General features: G+C 47.3%; 1 protein-coding gene across 1 annotated transcript in view; it reads right to left on the bottom strand.

The window, feature by feature from the left end:
- Positions 1-423: 423 nt before the first annotated feature.
- ITGAV (integrin subunit alpha V) overlaps positions 424-22,014 on the bottom strand; it is an 800,372-nt gene continuing 778,781 nt past the window's right edge. Inside the window, exons 29-30 of the mRNA XM_069615781.1 lie at positions 7,595-7,717; positions 424-812 (exon numbers count right to left, since the gene is read on the bottom strand). Of these exons, the coding sequence (XP_069471882.1) occupies positions 717-812; positions 7,595-7,717 (219 nt within the window). The 3' untranslated portion in view covers positions 424-716. The remainder of the gene's footprint in view (positions 813-7,594; positions 7,718-22,014) is intronic.

Raw genomic sequence — 22,014 nt, 5'->3', positions numbered from 1 at the left:
TCAGTTTTACTCCACACTCCAGTGATTGCCCCCCCCCCCATACATTAACGGAATGCAGGTATTGATTATTCTTCTGTCTTCATCGAGACTGATATCAATCTGAAAATCCTCTGCAAAGGATCTGATGAAAATGGCAGGAGGGGGGGGGGGCGTTTGGGGAGGGTTAAGGCTGAAATCTGTGTAAGTAGCTCTGTACCAAATGGGAGTGGGAAGCAAACAGAAGGTTGGCAACGTCTGACATCAGTCCAAAAAACAAAGCAGTTTTTCTAATGCAACTTGGAGTATAAAATAAACCTCTGATAACAGTTCCATGCCCTGATTGCTTAAAAATTGTACATGGCATTTTACAACATGACAAAAAAAGAAAAATGGCAATTCTTAACGTCCAGTATTGGCATCCATAATTCATGAATATTAAGACAATTGCATGGTTTGGCACACTGATGCCATTTTATATCAAGAGACCTATTAGCATCAGCAAGGACAAAAGGCATTTACACAAATTAATATAAAACAAAAATGCATAGAAAATGCAGGGTTGAATCCCCATCAATACAGTTGCATCTATCAAAAATCAATTTTATTATGGAAATGCTGGAAATACTATCCCCCTAGTACCAATCATCAGTGCAGTTCGCGAGCGTCTGCCACTCAAATAAAAAAATCAATGTTGATACGAAGGCAGTGGCATCAGTAGAGTGTTCAAAAGATTTCCTTTAGGCGTCCGTTGTCCCTTCGCCGTTTTCATGGGGTTGAAGTTGTTCCCTTTCCTGCTCTTCCTGTGGTGGTCGCACACGTTTAAAGAAGCCAAACTAAAATATGAAAGGAACAGCAGGTGAACAGAGATTCTAGGTTTAATTAAGAGCTTGATAAACATATTTTTTCAATAGCTGTTGAAAAATAACCAAATCCAATCTCCCGACATTGGGTTCCCTTTGATGTGCGAGAGAAGAAAATCCTTTGTGTTTGTTTGAAGCAGACTGTAATGACATCTTACCCTCATCAATTAGGGGTACAGCTCATCACCAAATTGAATTGGTTCAAGGAATAAGCAAATGGCTTCAGAGCAGTAGCTCACTTTTAGTCTAAAAGCACATTTTGTGTTGGGGCTCATCACCCACAAAATCTGCTTTATACAGAACATGGCAATTAGACCTACCATTCAAAATATGACGTGAATTATAATAAATTATAGAATGGAAAGTCTCAAGAGTTCACTTTTTCTTCTACATGTTGTCTGAGTAGACACATCTGAGTTTATGGGTTTTTTGTTGTTGCTGGGGATGAAACCTCCAGATACAGCATTTCAGTTTATCTCCCAATCATACAAGGGGTACTCCGAGGGGTTATATATGGTTGGAGTTGGGGCGAAGAGAGGATTACCACTGGTTTAAAAAAAAAAAAAACTTATGCCTCTGGCAGCATAAAAACAACATTACAGAGGAAGTCGCCTGTTTGGTGACCAAAGAGGAAGGCTGGGGACATGTTTCAGCCACACACACTCTGAGTGTATGGTCACGCGTCACACGGCACATTCTTTTAAAGGATGTTCCCTATCCACCTCACTGTGGCATTACTTCTCTGGATTTGGGGAGTCTACATCTCGGTTTATTCATATGAAGGGATACTTTATCACATTTGTGTGATCTGGGGTATTTTACTCCAATCAAAACACAGTAACATTGGTTTAAACCCAAGCTTATAGATTTGGAACACAGCCATTTTTATTTAATTTTTGAATTTTAAAGCAGCGCCCAGGACCCTCAGTTATCACAGCACTAGTTATAGTAAGTGCAAAGTGAGCAGGTAAACTAAGAGACAATGCATAATGGTTACAACATGCAGAGCAGAGATTAAGAGAAAGAAATAGGTATGACTGTATACAGACTGGCAAAGCCTCACCTCATGGAGCACGGGGCTACATCGAGTATGTAGTTACAGGTAGGTAAAATGTGACATTGATAAGGGTGCGCAATTTGGAAAGCCTCACCTCTTGTTGCAAGGGTGCTACATCAAGTATGCAGATACAGGTTAATAGAGCACTATAGCGCAGAGCTGGGAGGGGTCAATGCAGTGGTTACAGGTAGTTTAAATGCAGAAACACATCGGCTTGACACCATTGACACTGGACATTACATGTCAAAGATGAGGAATACGTTGGAGGGCAATCCATTCGAAATAGGAGTTACAACGCTGAAGACTCGGGATGTGCTGGGGAGTATTGGTGTGTGGTTGGTATTTTCTGTGGCTGGCCCTCCCCTCATGATCAACCCCTTCGATTTTGCCAATCTGGTGGGGAGTAATTTACAGATGCACCACTGACCGGGTATGTCCGCTTTTCCACCACCCCAGCCGTGGGCTTGTTAAGCCCCTCCTTTCTGGGCAGTCGTTCCCCGACTACAAATACACCAAATTCTTGATTTGTTTCCCCATTTAGGGACTTCACTGCTTCCACCTCCTTTTTCTTTTTTTTAAAATCTTTTTTATTGGTTTTGTTAAGTGGGGCAAACTGCAATTGCAAAACATGTGCATGTTGATATGACTCTGCTCTCATTATACCCAGTTCTTTGGCGCTCTCGCTAAATGATCGGATCGACTGATCAACAAACATGTCTTGAATCTTTGTGCATCCTACTTGTTTCCAGGTAGCATAAGCATTGGGGTCCATTCCCGGCAGGACGTCGGGGTTTCCGAACAACGGGGATAGAGGGGATGGAAGCGAGGTCAGATTCCCTCTTTTGATAGCCGTATCCCACGTGCTTAGGGTTGTGCTAATTATTTAGCTAATTCTGGAGTTCTGATGTCTGTACTTCTTATGGCACCAGAGGAGATTAGACAATGGAGAGCCTGCAACTGCCACGTCCTGTTTCGTCCATATGTGTTGAGGGGAGTCTGCCACCCACTCCTCCACCTCCTTTTTTCAACAGGGCTAGGGCAATATTAGCCTGTTCCACACTGCTGACAATATGCACAACCTCCCCACATTTACAGGCACAACCACTGAAAAGATTTGCCCTAGTTGTGGGAACCTAATCAAACTTGTATCCCTAGCCTCTTCCATCCACCTGAGTTCCAACTGACCTTAAACGCACCTTATTCTTAGAAAACACCCCTGGGCCTCTACCCAACACCTGGGTTCGGCCCAGGAACCAGAGGGTGGATCGTACCCATTGGGGTGCTTCCTCACATTCATATTGTCCATTTCACCAACCACCACCACCTTCCCATTTTCCTTTCCTCCTTTCGCCCTCTGATCTTTTTTTACCCCCCGCCCAGACCTTCCCTATGGGAGAAAACCTGTTAGTAAAATCGATGTTAACATCAGAACTCCCTCTTTGCCACTGCCAACAGGAGACCGCAAATTGTTTACCCCACATTCTAGATTGCACTGCACAAGGTCATCAACTCTAGATAGTACACTGCATTCAACAGGTATAACATAACGTTTTCCTTCGCTTTGCACGGGGTGGGGGGGGTTCGGCATAGCCTGGCAAAATTGTGCCCACCTCCAGTAACGCAGCCAATGTGACATTAGCTGCATTTAAAACACTATTTGCTTTTACCCACATCTCAACATGAGCCAATCGTTTGTTGCAAGATGGAGGCGTACAAGCCTTATGGCTGTTGGCGAAGTATCAATACTGTTCAAAATCGCATTGTCCAGGAGTACTCAGTTTGTTGCTGGTTGAACCGGGCTCTCATCTCTGTTGAGCCTCATGCGCTCAGCACTCTGACTTTCCATGGCCAGATCGTTGGGCCCTATATAATATACGAGTTGGGCAAATTCCTTAATCATTACATTTGCCTGGTCAATTGGATGAAATAGCTTTGCCATTTTTTCCCCCTGATGGCTCATGGGGAAGGGGGGGGGGGGGGGGGGGGGGGGGAAGGATGGTGCAGTGGAGGGGGCGGATTTGATGGCTTTATGATTCGCCATTAGTAAATGACGGTAAAACCAATTTGGACACCCTCCGCTGAACTATCTTGCATCCAGCTAGAACAGTTGGTAAAACCCATTACAATTTAGTCAAGATAAAAAAACTATTTAAAAAAGTACCAATGTGCTAAAATCTTGCTAAAAATCTGCGAATAAACCAAAACCTGCATACAAAAGTATGTATCAAATCAGGTTAAGAAATCTAAACATTACCAAAAGCAGCACAAAATGTTGCAGATTTAATATGCAAATGGTTTTTCATCAGCCGCCAGGTGTATTTAGCGCAAAGTGAAGCCTGTCAGGAATCGCCAGCGCAGGCAGAGGAGGTACGCCTGAACGGCTGGAGGGGCACCCATAGGCCGACTCTCCCTCCCTGCTCTGCTTATTCTTATGAAAGTACAGTGTTGCCTTCAGAGACGAAGAGAACAAATAAAATGCACAATTTCACTTGCATAACCGCAGGTACTTTTAGATGCAGAGGCCTGCTAGATTTAGATGAAATCTGACAGGCTTTATTGGCTGTCTACTTCCAGAGGCCGCTCGTGATCTTTTTAAGGTTCTTTAATTTTATTTCCCCCAGGGTTGCCAAGGCTACTCACAAAGCGCAAATTTGAGTGCCTCTGGCTTGCTCCTGTTTAAATAGTACAAATTATACCTTTTCAACAGTTAACGCAAAGTTCACCTGCCAGTTGTAGGTGAAAGGCAAGCACAGACAAACAAGCACAAATGCAAACTTGAAATCAGCTGGGGAGTAGCAGGGGCGAAGTAAGACACTGTCTTCTGGTCTCGTGGGGCGATATTAAACGTGCCTCGTCAAACAGCATTCAGGCTTTATCCTAATGGGCTTTCGTTAATATATTCCTGTCAAAATGCAAGTAATACTGCTAAATGAGTGAAAACATATGGATTTTTACCAATAAAACCCTCACTAATTTGCGTGAGGGCTAACCAGTGGCAGTTTTGGATAGCCAACGCCCATAGCACCAATGTCCTTGTGGCCGGTTTGCGATTCGATGTAGAAAGTCAATGGGCCTCATTCAGTGTCTTCGGTTTTAATTCCACACCGCCACCTTTTTCTGGTGAGAACGGAATTACTAACACTTTTACTGCAACGTGAACCTCTAAGTTTGGCATTGAAGTGGGGAATTTACCTCTAGAAAAATGTTCACATTTAGTGCTGTTCTGCAAAACGTTGGGATAGCCTTTATCGTCAATACTCGCATTGTATCAAACCTCATCCCGAAAACCTTAGAACCCACATTGGCACACAGGTAATGGGCGATTCTGGCCTGAACTCAACACAAACACTTTTAAACACCTGCCCTTCTCTCTGTACCACTATCACTATTTCCCCAACCACTTTTCTCTTACAGAGCCACGTGCAGCGATGACATTATTGGCAGACGTGCTCTCCATAAAACCACTTACATATTATATTAACATAAAAAAATCAGGTGGTTCACCACAGCAGAATTAGTGCTCATGGTAAAGCTGTGAAAATCCCCATTGAGTCCCAAACCTCCAAATATGGAGATTTACACCATATTGCCATCACTCATAATCCCGTAGTAACGCCATGAGACTGGAGTAGTAATGTTACGTTATTTGAGTATCAATTTAGCAGCTTTAATCCTGTAATGGGGCCCAATGTTTTAATGAAGAGGCTAGAACAAAAGCATCAGAAAAGGGAATTCTGTAGATACAACTGGAGAGTATATACATTTTTTATTAATCATAAGTGGAGTAAAATTGAAAGATTTGTGCCACTGTATTTTCTTTTTTTCCTGTTGCAGAGTTTTGAAATCAGTGCACCTGCATTATGCATGGTTCGATTGTACGAAATTCTTAGCCTTAGCTTGCGTCACATCTAGACAGGATTAGGAATGTTAGCATGTGCCACACCTAGATGAAATTCTTAGCCTTTGCTTGCGTCACATCTAGACAGGATTATGAATGTTAGCATGTGCCACACCTAGATTAAATTCATAGCCTTCGCTTGCGTCACATCTAGGCAGGATTATGAATGTTAGCATGTACCACACCTAGATGAAATTCTTAGCCTTCGCTTGCGTCACTTAGTGCTCGTGATCACTAGCCTGTCTCACATCTAGACAGAATATTGAAAATTGGCAAGCGCCACACTCCGACGTAATAGTGAATGTTAGCAGGCATCACACCTAGACATAATTGCAAGGACAGCAATGCCAACTAACCAATCCACTAACAATTTCATCCCTCTGCATGCTCCTCTCAAACTCTAACCAAACACAACCACAAGCCAAAACGCAGCAAACGGCACAAACTTCACTACACTGTAACAACAAAACAAACCGCACAGACTTGCACAACAGCACACAGCGACTATCGACCGTATAACACCCCAAGCCCAGCCAACGGACCCACCAGGCTGAGGCTGCCAACAGCACATCACTGCTATCTAGCACTTTTCCAGCTCATTCCCACTAACCCACCCCCCTCTCCCTCTTTCAGTGCACCAGGGGACCACTCCGGTGGTGATAGTGCACGGTACAAATATCCTTTAACATTAACATGTCCTCTAACAGTACCAGGAACAAGGACTAAGTTTAAGAGAAAATGGAAGTGCTCTCTGTAGAGGCGTACATGGTTCTGCACATTTTATGTGGCATATCTACTAATGAGATGTTAACTGGAACCTATTAGCTGGACACTGCTCAGATTTATAAAGATCAAGCAGCTATCGTTTCATGGGCCCTCTTCTCTAGGAACTCCTATATCAGCATCATTTTGGGGTCCTTTTCATTCCAGTTCTCTTGTTGATTGTAAAAGTAAACATTGTGAGGCAGAGAGCTGACCTTCAGTTTCACATGCTTATTCATTGTTACCACACTGCGCAACAACCACACAGTGCACCTAAAGCAAGCCACATACTATCCATCTAGGTTATTGCAAAAGCATCTTTACTGGCTGCCCGCAGAAAGGTCATACAAATTGTTTAAAATTGACTGGCCATAGTGGTGCTAGGACTAAAACGAAAATACCACATCGCTCCCACACTTCAGATCCTCCTTTGCGCCAGAATGTAGCAAAGGATCATTAACAAGCTTTTATGCATGATTCTTAAGGCGATCTGCCCTTGTGGTGCTACATACCTGAGCAAGTAGGTATTATACTGAAAGCCCACCCACAAACTGATCTGCTGCAGAGGGCAATGCCACTAGACGTGCCTTTAACCGGAAGCAGTACTGAGGGATGTTTCCAGCAACTCTCCAGTCAGCGGAATGAATAGGATGTGTTCATTACTGATGCAGAAACTTCAAGTGGGAACCCAAAAACAAAGAATGAAGCCACCAGGCCTTCATGCTTCTGGAACCCGAAAAAAGCGACATTCCCAAGACAAGCTGGGCACTTACTTTACACTTGTCAATACTGCCAGTGTCCTTTCTTGACCAATTATCTGTATGCCTACTTCTCTCGACCAACGCTTTCAATTGAGATGCTCTGCAGCAGCCTGCGTGCGGTGTAGGGGTCTTAAGAAAACATTTATCAAGAAATAGTCTTACTTTTCAAAGTTCATGCGCTATGGCCTGCCGGTCAAACATGATGAACCATGCCACAATGGAGTTAAAACAATCTCTCATCTTGATTTGATATATGTGGTTAAGTAACATAACTTACCTTGTACATCACAAAGACCAGCAGCGACAACAACAGCAAGCCAGAGAGAACAGCTAGAATTATGACCCACACAGGAACTGGCAAATTTGTTGATGGATTGACCCACAGAATGTTGGTCACAACCTAATGGAAGGCAAATATAACATTAATGAGAGAAACAAAAAAGGGTATAATAGTCTTTGGTTACTACAACTTAATAAGAGATGTGCACGTCATTGAAACATTTTGCCATTTAAAATCTGTACAAAAGGTGAAGATTATAATTTTCTGCGAATAAATAACCCTTCCAAAACCAGATTAGATTTTCTCTACTTAGTCACATTACAGAGATGAGTTCTTGTTTCGATGCATAGAACCTGGCCTGTCACTCTCTATTATTCATACTGTGAAAACCCAGAGGGTGTTTCGCAACTTAATCCCTGGGGATACCGTACTTGGGTGGTCAGGGAAAGGCCATCACTTTTGGATCTCGACCCTAGGGGTGGACAAGCAAGGGAAGATCACACAGGTAGGGACTCCCCGGGAGTGGGGAAGAAGCACCCAATGGTGAGACCTGGCATTCCCCTTTTTCCACAACCAATCGAACCCCTAACCCTGCTTATTTTATGGGAGACTACAACTATTTTATGGGAACTATAATTCCCCCCCACTTTATCTTAACAGTACTGCGCTGAGGAAGATGACGAATGAGGCCAAACATATTACCTCATCTGACTTGCATTGGCCCCGTCCTGGTAATGATGCCAGGCAGAGTCAGGCACGTAGCACTAACAATGTACACCTGCCACTTATTAACATTCCCTGTGAAGATAAAAGGTGGTGCACACAAGCACACTGAGCAAGGCTGGGTACGAACGAGACTGAATAGCTCTTCCAAGGCTGATGCGAACCAGGCTTTGGAAGTTGGAAGGCCAACGGGCTGTTTGGCAGTTGAGAGGATCAAGAGAAAGCAGGCGAGATTTCCATGTTTTCGGGAAGCCGTGGGCATTCTAAGAGCAAAGCCGAGTGAGTGAAGGAAAGAAACCTTCAAGTTGTCAGAAACAGGCCTGCGACCCTCCTGGGTGAACGGCAGAGTTGGGGAGGAGTAGAGGAGGCGTTGGTAACTCTGTCGAGCTGCAGGAAAAGATGAAAGCAATCCAATTAACACGACCAGCGGGTTATCGAAGGGAACAAAAGTCTGGTTGATGTTAAAGGGAAAGTGACTAATTTGAAAGTTGAAGCTTACGCATGTGCCGATAAAACAAGAATGAAGAGAACAATTGTTGAAAGGATACAAAGTAACAGAGTGGTCCTGCAAGGTGAAGTCACACATTCGAAAGTCTCTTTGAAATGTTATGAGTTTTGAAAGATATTACAGCAGAGATCAAAGGTAAGAAAGTAACTGCGATAAAGAAAGAAAGTTGAATAAAAGGAAATTGAAATATATGAACTTTGAATATGTCAAGATGGCAAAATATAAGAACTTTGGAAAAGGCCAAGAGGGCAAGTTAAAGAGAATAAGAACAAGTACCAGGAGGCACTGGTGGAAAAGAAATAAGAGGTATTGGTGTTGCATATGAATTTTGAAAAAGCCAAGAGGGCAGACTAAAAAGAGTGAGACCCACAAGTACCAAGAAGTATTGGTGCCACAAGATGAGTATTGATCGTCAATTGAAGAATTGTTGAAAGAGGTCAGAGTGGTCATGCAGAGGTCCATGTACATTTCTTGCAGTTTCGAAAGTTTGACAGTGAAAAGGATAACTTGGATAAAATGTGGGGAAGTGGACCCCCACAAAAGAGACCAGTTTGAGCCCAGCAGAGGGAAGCCTGTGTCAAATAGTGTGATAAAGTGAAAACGAGACAGGCTCGAGCGTGGCAGAGGGAAGCCTGTGCAGAACTGTAAGAAAGTGAATGCGAACTGAATATTGATGGCAAGGTGGGTGAAGCCTAAATGAAGCGATTGAATTACCACAAGACGGAAGCCTAATATTGAACTGTTGAATTGTACCAGTAAGTTAAGTTATCCTTTGTTTTTTAAGAGACTGTAGACCCTACAGGGTTGAACCTGGGGAAGGGAGTTGATGCTGAAGCCATTCTGACATTTCTTTTTGAGACACTATTTTCCTTTTGTAGTCCCTTAACACATTTGTCATTTTGAGAAGGAGGGCACGTGTAGGTTCTCTTACCATAGGCCTTTATATTTTGACCTGACTGACATTGACATATTTGCTATTTCTTTAATGGTCGAGATTACTCCCATTTTAGAGTTAGGACTAGTTAGGAATTCTACCATCCCAACTTAAAAACTTTAATAAAGGTTTTCAAAACGTGTATCCACTGTGTCCGTCTATTGCTTGATACCATGCCTTCCTCACAATATATTGGTGAATGTCAACAAGTTCCTAATTTCTGTTAAAATCTATCGCTTTTGTTATCCAATCCTTAAAAGATAACCAAAAATTGTATTTAGTGGACCAAAACTAAAACAAACTCATAATTTATACTAATAACTCTGTATGTCTGCTTTTATCTTAGTGTTAATTTAGATTGCCAAATGTATTGTTAAGATTTATGAACAAACAGAGAAGAAACGCATAGCAAATAAAACCAGTTGTCTGGAACCATTAACATGCTGTGGAAGAAATCAATCAGTCCATCAGAGATACATTGAATTCTCTTTTACTTTTTCACCAAGTCTGGACGAGAAAGCTGTGTTGGGGCTAGGAGTATTCACTATCTTGCCTACAATGTATTATGTGAAGATACTAACAGTTCTGCCTTTTTTCCTTTTGGTGTTCTGGCACAAATGCATAATTGTTTTTTTGTTTGTTTGTTTGAGTAAGTCAATCCACTAATTTACTTTCCTCTTAGTTTGTCCTTTGACCTGGTTGCTAGCACAAATGCGACAGGGAATGCAAACGACAAAGGTGTGTATTGTGTGCTTCTGTCTTCAAAGCAAAGGTGTTCAGCTTGCCCTCTTCAAGGATTACTCCCTTTTCTTTTTTACCTCTTAACATGCATTTTGATCAAATCCTGATTGCCAAATAAGAGGGGCATCTTCATCTGAAGATTTGGCAACAGGCTATACAAGGACTGACCCTGTGGAATGTTTTTCATGCCGGTACTCAGCAAGGGTTTTGATAACCAAAATACCTCAAGTATTCATGAATTTATTTACTGAAGAGTTGAACTGTATTTACTTATATGGTATTTTAGAGTGCAGATCACAACCCAGCGGCATCCGAGTACTGTAGTGCCTGGGGAAAACCGGGTCATGTGCTTGAGCATATCTTGCTACGGAAGGAACATCACAAGTCAATTCACGTACCAATGACCAATTGCATATAGCAACACAAATAAACTATACAACCATCTGTCTATATATTGTATCAGGAGGCAGTGCAATCAACACGTAGAAGGCAGTAGGCACATTGGTCATCTGAGCTGTAACTGAATGCATTGTTGCACAAGGAATACAAAATCTATGAATCAAAGTAGTTGAACATTTCAAGGTGGTTAAATCAGCACCATTTGGTGGGACTTGTGCAATATTAATACATGCATGGTTTATTTCAGTTAGTTACCCTGAGCGATGTGGATGGGATGTTCATGATACAGAATGCATTATGGAACTCTAGAGTTGTTAATGCCTTGATGAAGATAACTAGAAGCACTTTCCTGGAGCAAGAACCAACAGGCAATTGAAGCAGGGCATCTTGTGGTGGTGTGTGAATCTAGTATGGATGTGCATGTGTTGGCTTTTGTGTGCATTCTGCCTTGATAGTAAGATTAGTACATTTTCTCCATATGCTATTAAGTGGGAATGTGAGGGAGGATCTCGGGTAGACATTTTGCTGGGTCTAGCCTGGTTTTCCCTAAACAATTTCCAGCCATGGAGAGGGGACCTTGTGTAATGTATTTATTTTTGCGAAAGGTGGATGAGGGTCTGTAATAGGTGCAGGTGGCAAATTGAGTCCTCTAGGATACACACCAGACATGCTGTGACTGGGCACAAGAACAAAACAGCTACTATGATGGATATGCTTGAGGTAGTTTTTCCAATAGCTGGATATTGTGAGGGATCAGAAATGCGAGGCTGACACAAAAGTAACGTCTTCTCATGTTTTGCCATTTTATTAAATGAAAAAGGGTGAGATGGGGCCATGCTGAGGGCGGGGAGGCTAGCATTGGCCCAAAAGTGGAAAAGTGCCTTGGCACCAACCAAGGAGGAGTGGCTCTGTAAACTAAGGGGTATATTTACTTATGAAAAACTTACGGCAGTGAAAAACGATAAACTCTCGGAGTTCTCACAGGAATGGACAGCAGTTCTCCTCCACGACGAATGTGTCTCTATGCGATTGTAATGTTGGACCCCAATATATGTCCCCCGAGCATACCCTAGCGCCGGCCTTAAAACTGGAGACTCTCCACCATTCTGCTCTGCACCGCGCTACTCCCAAGATGTCAAATTGTAAAACAAGTATATGTAATGATGTCTGAAAGTTCTCACTGCTGCTTCCGCAACCTGCAAAAACCTAAAGACTTGGTATGTTGCAAAACTGGGGGAGAGGGGAGGTTGAGGGGTGGGGGAAGGGGATTATGTTGCAAAAGTTGGGGGGGTGGGGTGGGAGGGGAGGTGGGATGGGAGTAAAAAAAAAAAAAAAAAATTCTGTCAATTATGTTTGCTCAGTGTATTGCTGGCAGGGACTGCTCACGCACCCTACTTTTTTTTGTAAATATGACAATAAAAACAAAGTTAAAAAAAAAAGAAAAAGGGTGAGATGAACGCCTATCTTTCCCTATCCTAATAAGGATGTTCCTTCCTAGCAAACTAAAGAAAGATGATCTAGTGTCCAAAAGTCTGACCCTTATACTAATACATACAACAAAATAATACATGAAATATTTGGCTGTCTTCAATTCAACACAATAGAATAGGAGATCAAACATATAGGTTTTTGAAAGTACTCCTTGTGACCAGGTTTGGATTCCCTTTTCCTGGATCAATTCACAAACACCTTTGGAGAAATTCTGATTCAACAAAGTTCTGTTCAGTTCAACACAAAAGATATTTTCCTTCAAATGCAATCGTCCACTTGTTAAAGTAAATGTCTCTTCCATAAACCCTTGTTCCACAAATCACAGCAAGGGGAGTCTTTCCCCAATATCCTTCTCTTCAAATACGACATTCCACTTGTTAAAATAATTGTCTCTTTCATAAACACTTGTTCCACAAATCACAGCAATGGGTATATTTCCCAATATCCTTCTTGGTAAACCAAAAATGTCTCTCTCTCAAAACATAAGTTCATAAATCAAAGCAAGCATCAGCATCTCACATTTCTTCTTGAAATTGAATACTTTTGTTAAAATAAAACAACAACTACTTCTGGGAATGCCACACGTATTCTTCAAATTAAATACGGTCAACAAGTTCTTTTCATTATAGCACTTTGCCAACAACAACATCATCTTTCCTGGTCCACTCGTCTGCCAGGACTAACTACTATTGGTCCCTTTCATGGTTTACTCGCCTGCCAGGATGGAAACTCCCACAACTACAATTATGCTTTGTGGGAATATTTGTTCCGAGATTCACCACACCAGTATCCTTTGTGGGGAGGGTTAAACAATGTTCCTCTTTTTATAGTCTCTTGACTCTTGGTGATGTGGGTTGCAGGTCTCCCCAAGTTGGCGTCCCAGATAAGGGGAGTTGCGCACTTGTTGTCTTAGTAGTCCTTATTTGCATCTTGGCTGTTGGCAATGTGGGTTATATCTTTCCCCAAGTTGGTTTCCCCAAAAAAGGGTAGTTGCACCCTTGTTGTCCTTCTTCTGCGCCTTTATAGCCTCTTGGCCGTTTGCTCTTGGCAACGCGGGTTACAGGTTTTCCCCAATCACTGTTCCATATAAGGGGAATTGTGCCCTTGTAGTGCTTTATTTGTTCGGTATTCAAAAGTAGTGGTTTCTGCTAAATGTTCTATTTGGAGCACCCCAGGTTTACCTTTAGCTTTAGGCCAACTCACCTGTCTTCTTTGGCCTCTCCTTTTCCTTTGCAGGAGCTCCGGTAGACGCATCTTCTTTCTGTTCAGCTCGCGCGTAATTCCAGAGGTCTGCACAGCTTCTTCCCAGAGCTCCGACAGTCCTCCTGCACATTGAAGCACTGTTTGTCGGGTTGGGAGCAAGTGTCCCTCTCAGCTGAGTTTTTCCTTCCAATACTGCTTCCTGCTGTGCTTACTCTGCCACACCACTGGCCTTGTCGGCATCAGCTGGTGTTCTTCGGTCTGCTTCTGCGGCAAACCCACCGTACAGGTATGCCTCTGCCTCAGCTGCTCCTTCGGCATCCTCTCCTTCTAGCTGCAACTCATTCCTGAGTTTAAATGTATGCGCAGGTCTCGTGGTCTAGGACAACTAGACCACACATTGTGGTGAAGGGCATTGTTGATCCTTACAAACTCTTGGTCCCTCTTCTTCGTCTGAGTAACGAGGGCATTATGGATCCTGGCGTCCCTAATGGTTTTGGGGGTTTGATGTTCAATTATTTTGGATTGCTATGTGAAATTAACATTGTCAGAGTTAAGAACATTTGTATAAATGTTTTGTGTTTTAACATTGGGTTGTGAACCTCTATTTAATAAATGATCATGACAAATAGAGGATTATGCATTTAATTCCTGAACCCCCAAAGTATACACCTTATTCTGATTAGATGACGTTGCACAACATGTTCTTTGGGCATTTTCATAGGAGGGACTTGTATAATGACAGCATATTATTAAATATTTTGGGATCTCATCCTCATAAAATAAATACTGCATCCGTACCAAAGGAGTCACCACTTCCTGCTGACAGCCATCTCATCCCATGTAATCTTCCCGCTTGATATCACCCCCAGAGTTAGGATGAGGTAGCAACTGCCTTCCCCTGGCCACATGGGAGATCTCAGGCTTGGGTCTAGTGATGACTCCACGGGATTAATACCCAATATACTCTACAAAGGCAGCAACTGGATCAACATTTAACTTGTGTATGCCATCAAAAAAGGGGATAGATCTTAACACATCAGTCAAACCTCAGCTATGTTCCCTCTGCTTGAGACCACACACATACCTAGATCCCTCTAAGTAGAAAATACAGTACATTTAGTGTAGTGTGTGGCCTCGGGTGTGGGAACGCCCTGCCTAGGCACCACCCTCCGGCACCTCACTTCAGTCCCTGTGAACACATCGGATGCTTAGATACCTGGCTACACTTATTACATATTAGCCCCTGGCATAAAAGCAGGGGAAGATGGGTGGGACATATGGAGGAAAGGGGACTATGGTGAGTAACTAATTACTTATACGTCCCTCCCCTTTCCTCCATCCTTGTGGGTGATTCCACCTAACAAGACCATAGGGTGGAGACATGACTACCTGCCTCATATCTAGGAAGCGGCAAATGACTCTGCACAACCGCCTGATCAAGCTCAGCATCGCGCATGGAGCTGGTGTCCAGGGAATAGTGCTTGCACAAAGTCGACAAAGTAGCTGCCCTGCTGATGACATCCCAAGAAGCATGTCTCTGAAATGCGACAGCCATGGCCATAGCCTTCACCGCAGGACTGGTTTGCCCATGGCCGTATACACCTCTGAAATGGCCTGAACCATCGAATGGGCAATAGAAGCTTTAGAAGCCTGAGAGCTGGTGAAGGAGCCCCCAAAAGTGACATCGTTTCTGACCTCCTGAAGGATTTTGTCCGAAAGAGGTAAAACTTTAGGACCTTCTCTGAACGCGTGCGAGCAGTGGTCAGGCCACAGGCACTCCAGACAGAGTGCATGGGGGTCAGAGGTCGGGAACGAGTGGTTGCACATCTTGTGAATCCTCCTGCAGCCGACATGCACCTGGGTAGGCGAGGCACCGAAGGGATCACCGAAATCTCCACCTAGCTGCCAGGTCCGACAACATATGTGTGGAAAAAGGGACTGAGGTGAGGTGCTGGAGGGCGGGGCCTCGGCGTGGCCTTCCCACTCGATATACTAAATTTAAAGGGGAGCTCAATTTTCCGCTGCCAAAGGTTTCCGGTACTGTCCCTATCTTGGGGGATGCCAACAAGGATGGAGGAAAGGAGACGGGATGTACGAGTATAATGACTATGTTCTTACAATTTTGTTTAGTTGGTACTAAATCCAAAGGGGCATTTTTATTTGGGGAGACAAAGAGTTACTGTGTATGCTCTGCAGTAGTCTCATTTATCTGCTCTAAGAGAAGATGTGTTATTTGGGGTTGATGGCCCTCCTTATAGAAGGAATTGAAACATCTGAGCAGAACCACACACTTCCCCAGGAGTATATCAAAACCTTAGCAAAAGTGAAAGGATTTCCCAATAGGGCGTGTAAGAGCTACGCTAATTGGAGGTCAGATATCTGGCAAAGTATGGGTGAGTAAGAAGTGAATGGATAGACCCAAGCATAGGTAAAAACATACAACACTACACAGGTTGTGCAAAAAATCCAGTTCACCAGCACAGAACAAGCAACGTGCCCCTTGGATGGTGCCATTAGAAGAAATAATCGATAATGACATGGCAGTCTCAAGATGCGAGTGCATAGGTATGGTATGTCAAAAGAACAGAAAACATCAGCAGATTATTTCATAAATAAATATGATTGGGGGAACGTTTGAATGCAATGGGCTTTCCGTTATCATGGGTACAGTGACTAAACGGGAGTCTAGGTGCATGGCAGAGTGCATCGGCCTGCTGATACTGTGTTGAAACCTCCAGGTTTCCTCTGGGAGACACCCTGATCATGCAATCCCATCCTGAAAATTGGAGAAGCTTGTTTGATAGAAACATTCTGGTGACTAGTCACAGTGTGTAGAATGCAGGTTTGTCTCCACTAATTTCACCGTTTGTTGGTTATTTGATGTGAATTGTATATTGTGTCATTTTTCAGAGCAGCCAACATGAGAATGCAGAGTTTCCCCAGCTGCGATTGGAGCATCTCAAGGATATCCGTCTGCCCCGATTCTTGAACCCTTCAAGATCATAACATAGGAGTGAAGGCGAACTGCCCACTATTGTTTAGGAAAGGGGTCAGGAATCTCACTATGCACCACAAAGCTGTTTACATTTTCAGACTGTATAACCTAACAGAGTGCACAGTGCAGATGTTGGAGATGGGAAACCACCATTGACTTAGGTTATTTAAAGGAACTCTAGTGTTGGTATTGAAGCGATATTGACCAGTATGGAACAAGTTACTTACCTGTAACTGTTGTTCTCCAGCATGGGTCTGGCATGGATTCACATGCTCATTCCCCGTCGTCAGGCTGGGAATCCTCGGTAAAGAAAAAACCAGTATCAGTTTCGTTTCTGATCTGTCTTTCGTAGTAATAACCAATCACTGGTCTCTGCGTCATACTGACCACAGCCAATGACTGCCCTCTACCTAAGCACCGCCTCTGGCAGCCATCTTCAGATTTGGAAGCACGTGAAGTGGCAGTATGACCAAGTGAAGAGCCGCAGAGGGGTAGGCGGGAGGGTTCGCATGTGAATCCATGCCAGACCCATGCTGGAGAACAACAGTTACAGGTAAGTAACTTGTTCCTTCTCCAGCATGGGGTCTGGCATGGATTCACATGCTCATGAATAAAGAATACATAGCAGTACACACATGCACAACCACGGGAGGTGGCAAAGGCTCAACATTAAGCATCACATCAACTCAACATTAAGCATCTTACCTCCTCACCAGGCTCACCTCAGGCGAACAGGTTGCGCAGCACTGCTTGGCCGACCCTGGACTCCTCCCTGGAATCCCGGTCGACTCAGTAGAATTTCGTGAAGGTGTGCGTCGACCTCCACGTAGCAGCCCTGCATATGTCCAGCAGGGGCACACCAGATAGGAACGCCGTGGTAGCTGCGATCGCTCTGGTGGAATGGGCTCTCGGACGGCCAGGCAGCGGTCGGTTTGCCAACCGGTGACAGTACATGATACAGCCGGAGAGCCATCTGGAGATGGAAGCCTTCGAGAGAGCCTTCCCCTGATTGACAGGTCCAAAGTTCACAAAGAGTTGTGACGTCTTCCGAAAACCTTTCGTGCGGTCCACGTAGAACTTCAGCGCTCTAGCTACATCCAGCGAGTGCAAAGTCCTCTCAGCCGGCGACGAAGGCGACGGGAAGAACACAGGTAACACCAAGGGTTCGTTGAGATGAAAGTCCGACGGTACCTTGGGCATGAAGGAGGGGTGCGTCCTGAGCACTACCCTCGTGTCGTGGAAAGTCAAGTACGGTGCCTTGCAGGAAAGGGCCTGGATCTCTCCCACTCGTCGTGCGGAGGTGATGGCCACGAGAAAAGCTGTTTTCCACGATAGAAACTTCAACGGGGCCGAGTGCAGAGGCTCGAACGGAGGTCCCATGAGTTTGGTCAGTACCACGTTGAGCTCCCACGCCGGGGCCGGAGCCTTCACCGGCGGGAACGATCTGAACAGTCCCTTCATGAACTCTTTCACCAGACGATGAGACCACAAGGACGTCCTGCCCGTGGTTCTGGTGTATCGGGAGATCGCAGCAAGATGAATCTTGATGGACGCGTGTGCCAGACCAGCTTTGGCCAGCGTCAGCAGGTACGGCAGCACTTGGGGAGCCGTAATCCGTAGAGGGTTAATCTTCTGTGCGTGGCACCAGACAGAGAACCTCTTCCATTTGTGTCCGTAGCATTTAAGAGTCGAGGACGCCCTGGCCTTTGCAAGAACCTCTCTGCAGTCGGCCGGTATGTCGTATCCTCCAAACTCTAGCGCTGCAGGAGCCAGGCCTGCAAGTTCAGCGACTTCGGGTCGTGGTGGAGGATGGCGCCTCCTTCCCTGGAGAGTAGATCCGCGTCCGCCGGCAGCTTGATTGGCGGGGACGCCGACAAGTCCAGAAGGTCCGGGAACCATATCTGCCTCGGCCACGCAGGTGCGACGAGGATCATCCTGCACCGTGACCTCTTGAGCTGGTTGACGAGCCGGATTAGCAGAGGCAAGGGAGGGAACGCGTAGAGGAACAGGCCCTCCCAGGGGAACGAGAAAGCATCGCCCATGCTCCTCGTCTGGGGAAACCTGCTGGCGAACCTCCGGCACTTGGTGTTCGTCGCCGTCGCGAACAGGTCGATCTGGGGTGTGCCCCACCGTCGGAAGAGGCGATCCACCAGATCCTGCCGTAGTTCCCACTCGTGGCACGAGCGCAGCTCCCTGCTGAGTGAGTCGGCGATGGTGTTTTTTATCCCTGCCAGATGAAACGGCACCAGAAGAATCCCTTGGGCGACGGCCCAATGCCACAGGTCCTGCGCCTCCTTGGACAGCGCTGGGGACCTGGTTCCGCCCTGTTTCCTGATGTAAAACATGGTGGTGGTGTTGTCGGTGAAGATCCTCACCACCTTGCCCTTGAGGGACGGAAGGAAGGACCTGAGGGCCCAAAACACTGCACGGAGCTCCAGGACGTTGATATGCAGGGACTTCTCCGTCGGGAGCCAGAGTCCCCTTGCGTGCAGATTTTCGGTGTGCGCTCCCCACCCTTCTAGGGAGGCATCCGTGGTCACAGTCACCTGGTGGGCTGGGGTCTGGAAGTCCATGCCCGCCGTCAGATGCGCGCGGGTGCCCCACCACCGTATCGCTCGTCGGAAACTCTCGTCGAGTTTGATCCTTTCCTCGAAGCTGCCCGTCGTCTGGATCCAGCGCGCATCCAGGAACTCTTGCAACGGGCGCATCCGGAGCCTGCACATGGGAATGAGGTAGATGCAGGAAGACATCATCCCGAGGAGGGACTTGATGGACCTCACCTTGGCCGCGTCGGCCACCAACATCCGTTGCACCTTGCCCAAGATGGTCCTGGTCCTCTCCTCCGACGGGGAGGCCAGAAGGGACACTGTGTCGAGCCTCGCTCCCAGAAACAGTGCGACCTGCGCGGGCACCAGGTGGGATTTGGCGTAGTTCACGGAGAATCCCAGGTCCGTGAGGAGTTGGACGGTCCTTGCCGTGTGGACCACGGCGAGCTCCCTCGTCTTGGCGCGGATGAGCCAGTCGTCCAGGTAGGGGTAGACGTGAATCCCCTCGCGGCGCAGCTGCGCCGCCACCGGTGCGAGGCACTTGGTGAAAACCCTGGGTGCCGACCGCAGTCCGAAGGGAAGGGCTTTGAACTGGTAATGACGCCCTTGGACCACGAATCTGAGGAATTTTCGGTGTCCCTTTAGGATGGGAATGTGGAAGTAGGCATCCTCCAAATCCAACGACGATAGGAAGTCTCCTTCCTCCAGCTGACCCAGGACGTGCTGGAGGGTGACCATCCGGAACTTCTGCGCCTTGATGAATTTGTTCAGGCGTCGCAGGTCCAGGATGGGGCGCCATCCTCCCGTCTTCTTCTTCACGAGGAAGTAACGCGAGTAGACTCCGGAGCCCCGAAGCCTCTTTGGGACGAGTTCGATGGCGCCCTTCCTGAGCATCGCCTTCACCTCCAGGAGAAGTTGAGGGACGTGAAGTTCTTTCCTGGCCACGGGGGGGACGCGCGGGCACCTTCTTTGAAACTCGAGCGCGTGGCCCCGGGCCAGGGCGTCCAGCACCCAACGGTCGGTGGAGATGGACTCCCACACGCTGACGAAGCCCGCCAGCCGGCCTCCCACCGGGGTGCTTCGGTGGGGGCCCGACCCCACGGCCGGTTCAATCCTGCTTGGACGCGGCCTTGCCGCCTTGGCCCCCTTGGCGACGACGGCGGGGGCCGCCAGACTTGCCTCGTCCTCTGTAGGCCTCTTGCGACGACGAGCGGGCCGCTTGACGGTAGGAAGCGAAACCGCCGCCGGAACCTTTGGAGGCGCCCTTGCCTCCGCCGCTCCGAAAGGGCGTCCGCCGTTGCTGCAGCACTCCAAGGGCCCGGGCCGTCTCCGTATCCGCCTTGATGGCCTGAAGGGAATCGTCCACTGTCTTCCCAAACAGGTTGTTCCCGTCGAAGGGCATGTCCAGGACCCTGTTCTGGACGTCCTGCCGAAAGTCCGTAGCCTTGAGCCATCCGCGCCGTCGAAGGCAAACGCCGTTGCCCATCTGGCGGAACCCAGTGTCGGCGATGTCCGTCGCCACGGTGATGGCGTGGTCCGAGGCCACCTCACCTTCCTGCAGGATCTCAAGGGCCTCCGCCCTCTTGTCGTCCGGCAGAAAATCCAGCAGGGGAGCTATCTTGTACCAGAGTTCCCTGTCGTAGCGGGCCACGATAGCCAAGGCGTTGGCCGCTTTAATCGTCGTCGCCGCCGACGAGATGACTCTGCGTCCCATGGCATCCAATTTCTTTCCCTCGCCGTCCGGCGGGGAAGTCGACGTGGAGGCCGCACCCCCCCCCGCTTTCTTCCTGGCTGCCGCGGAGACGACGGAGTCCGGGGTAGGCTGCGCCCGGAGGCATAGGGGGGCCGAGTCCGGGACCCGGTACTTTTTCTCGTACCGGTCTCTTTTCGCTGGCGTCGTGGAAGGGTTCTTGAGGAGGGAAAGGCCCTCATCCCAAATGTCGTCCAACAGAGGCACTGCGAGGACCGTCTTCCTCTTGGTCTCGCGCCGTTGGTAAAGGAAGCCTTCCTTTTTCTTCTCCTCAGGGCAGAGTTGGAAAAGCTCGGATGCCCTGGCGATCATTGAGTGGAACGATCCAATCTCGTCGGGCGGAGAAGCCCTGGGGGGAGGCGACGACGGAAAATCCTCGTCGTATGCCTCGTCGTCCGTACCCGTCGCTGCCGTGTCAGTCCCCGTATCATCCCCTCGGGTGGACGGGGAGGAGGGCTGGATGGGGCGCGATGGTTGAAAAGGAGGCGGTGGATGGATCCTTCTTTTCTTGGTAGGGGGAACACCAGAAGGTCCCGGTTCTGGATCCCCCGACGGGAGAGGTTCCTCCGTCGGTAACGGTAGTCTCGTCCTTATCTCGGAGCATAAGGACTGTATAGCCAACAAAATGGCCGCTGAGTTGTCCTGCGGCGCTGGCAGAGGGGAATCCGACGGGCGAGCAGGGGCCCCGTCGGTATCCTCGACGATGTCGTCGTCGTCACCTGCGTCGGGGCCCATTCCGACGGGCTGGTCTTGTTCCACGCCTAGGCCGTGGCTTAAGACCTCGATCAGTTCCTCTTCTGAGGTTGAGGCCGAATCTCCGACGACGCCCTGCCCCCCCTTCTTCCCCACGGAGGGTTTCACGGGGGTCCTATCGATGGGCACGAAAGAAGACTCCCTCCGAGGAGGCAGGGAGATTCTGGGCCCCGAGGCCGCCACCACTGGTGCAGCCTCCACAGGCTGGGCCAGGGCCGCCGCGACCGTTTCGATAGAGGGCTTGGTCGAATGGATCAAGGCCTTCACCACCCTAGGTGCGCTCACCGCCTTATCCTTGAGGGAGGGGGCACTGCCACGCTCCTCCTCTGCCTTAGAGCTCGACCGGGGTCTCTCCAGGAGCTTCGCCGGGTGCT

This window comes from Ambystoma mexicanum, chromosome 9, assembly GCF_040938575.1.
Source record: "Ambystoma mexicanum isolate Mex_15411 chromosome 9, UKY_AmexF1_1, whole genome shotgun sequence".
NCBI lineage: Eukaryota > Metazoa > Chordata > Amphibia > Caudata > Ambystomatidae > Ambystoma > Ambystoma mexicanum.
Note: the sequence above shows the minus strand (reverse complement) of the source record. Positions and strands in the feature narration are given on the sequence as shown.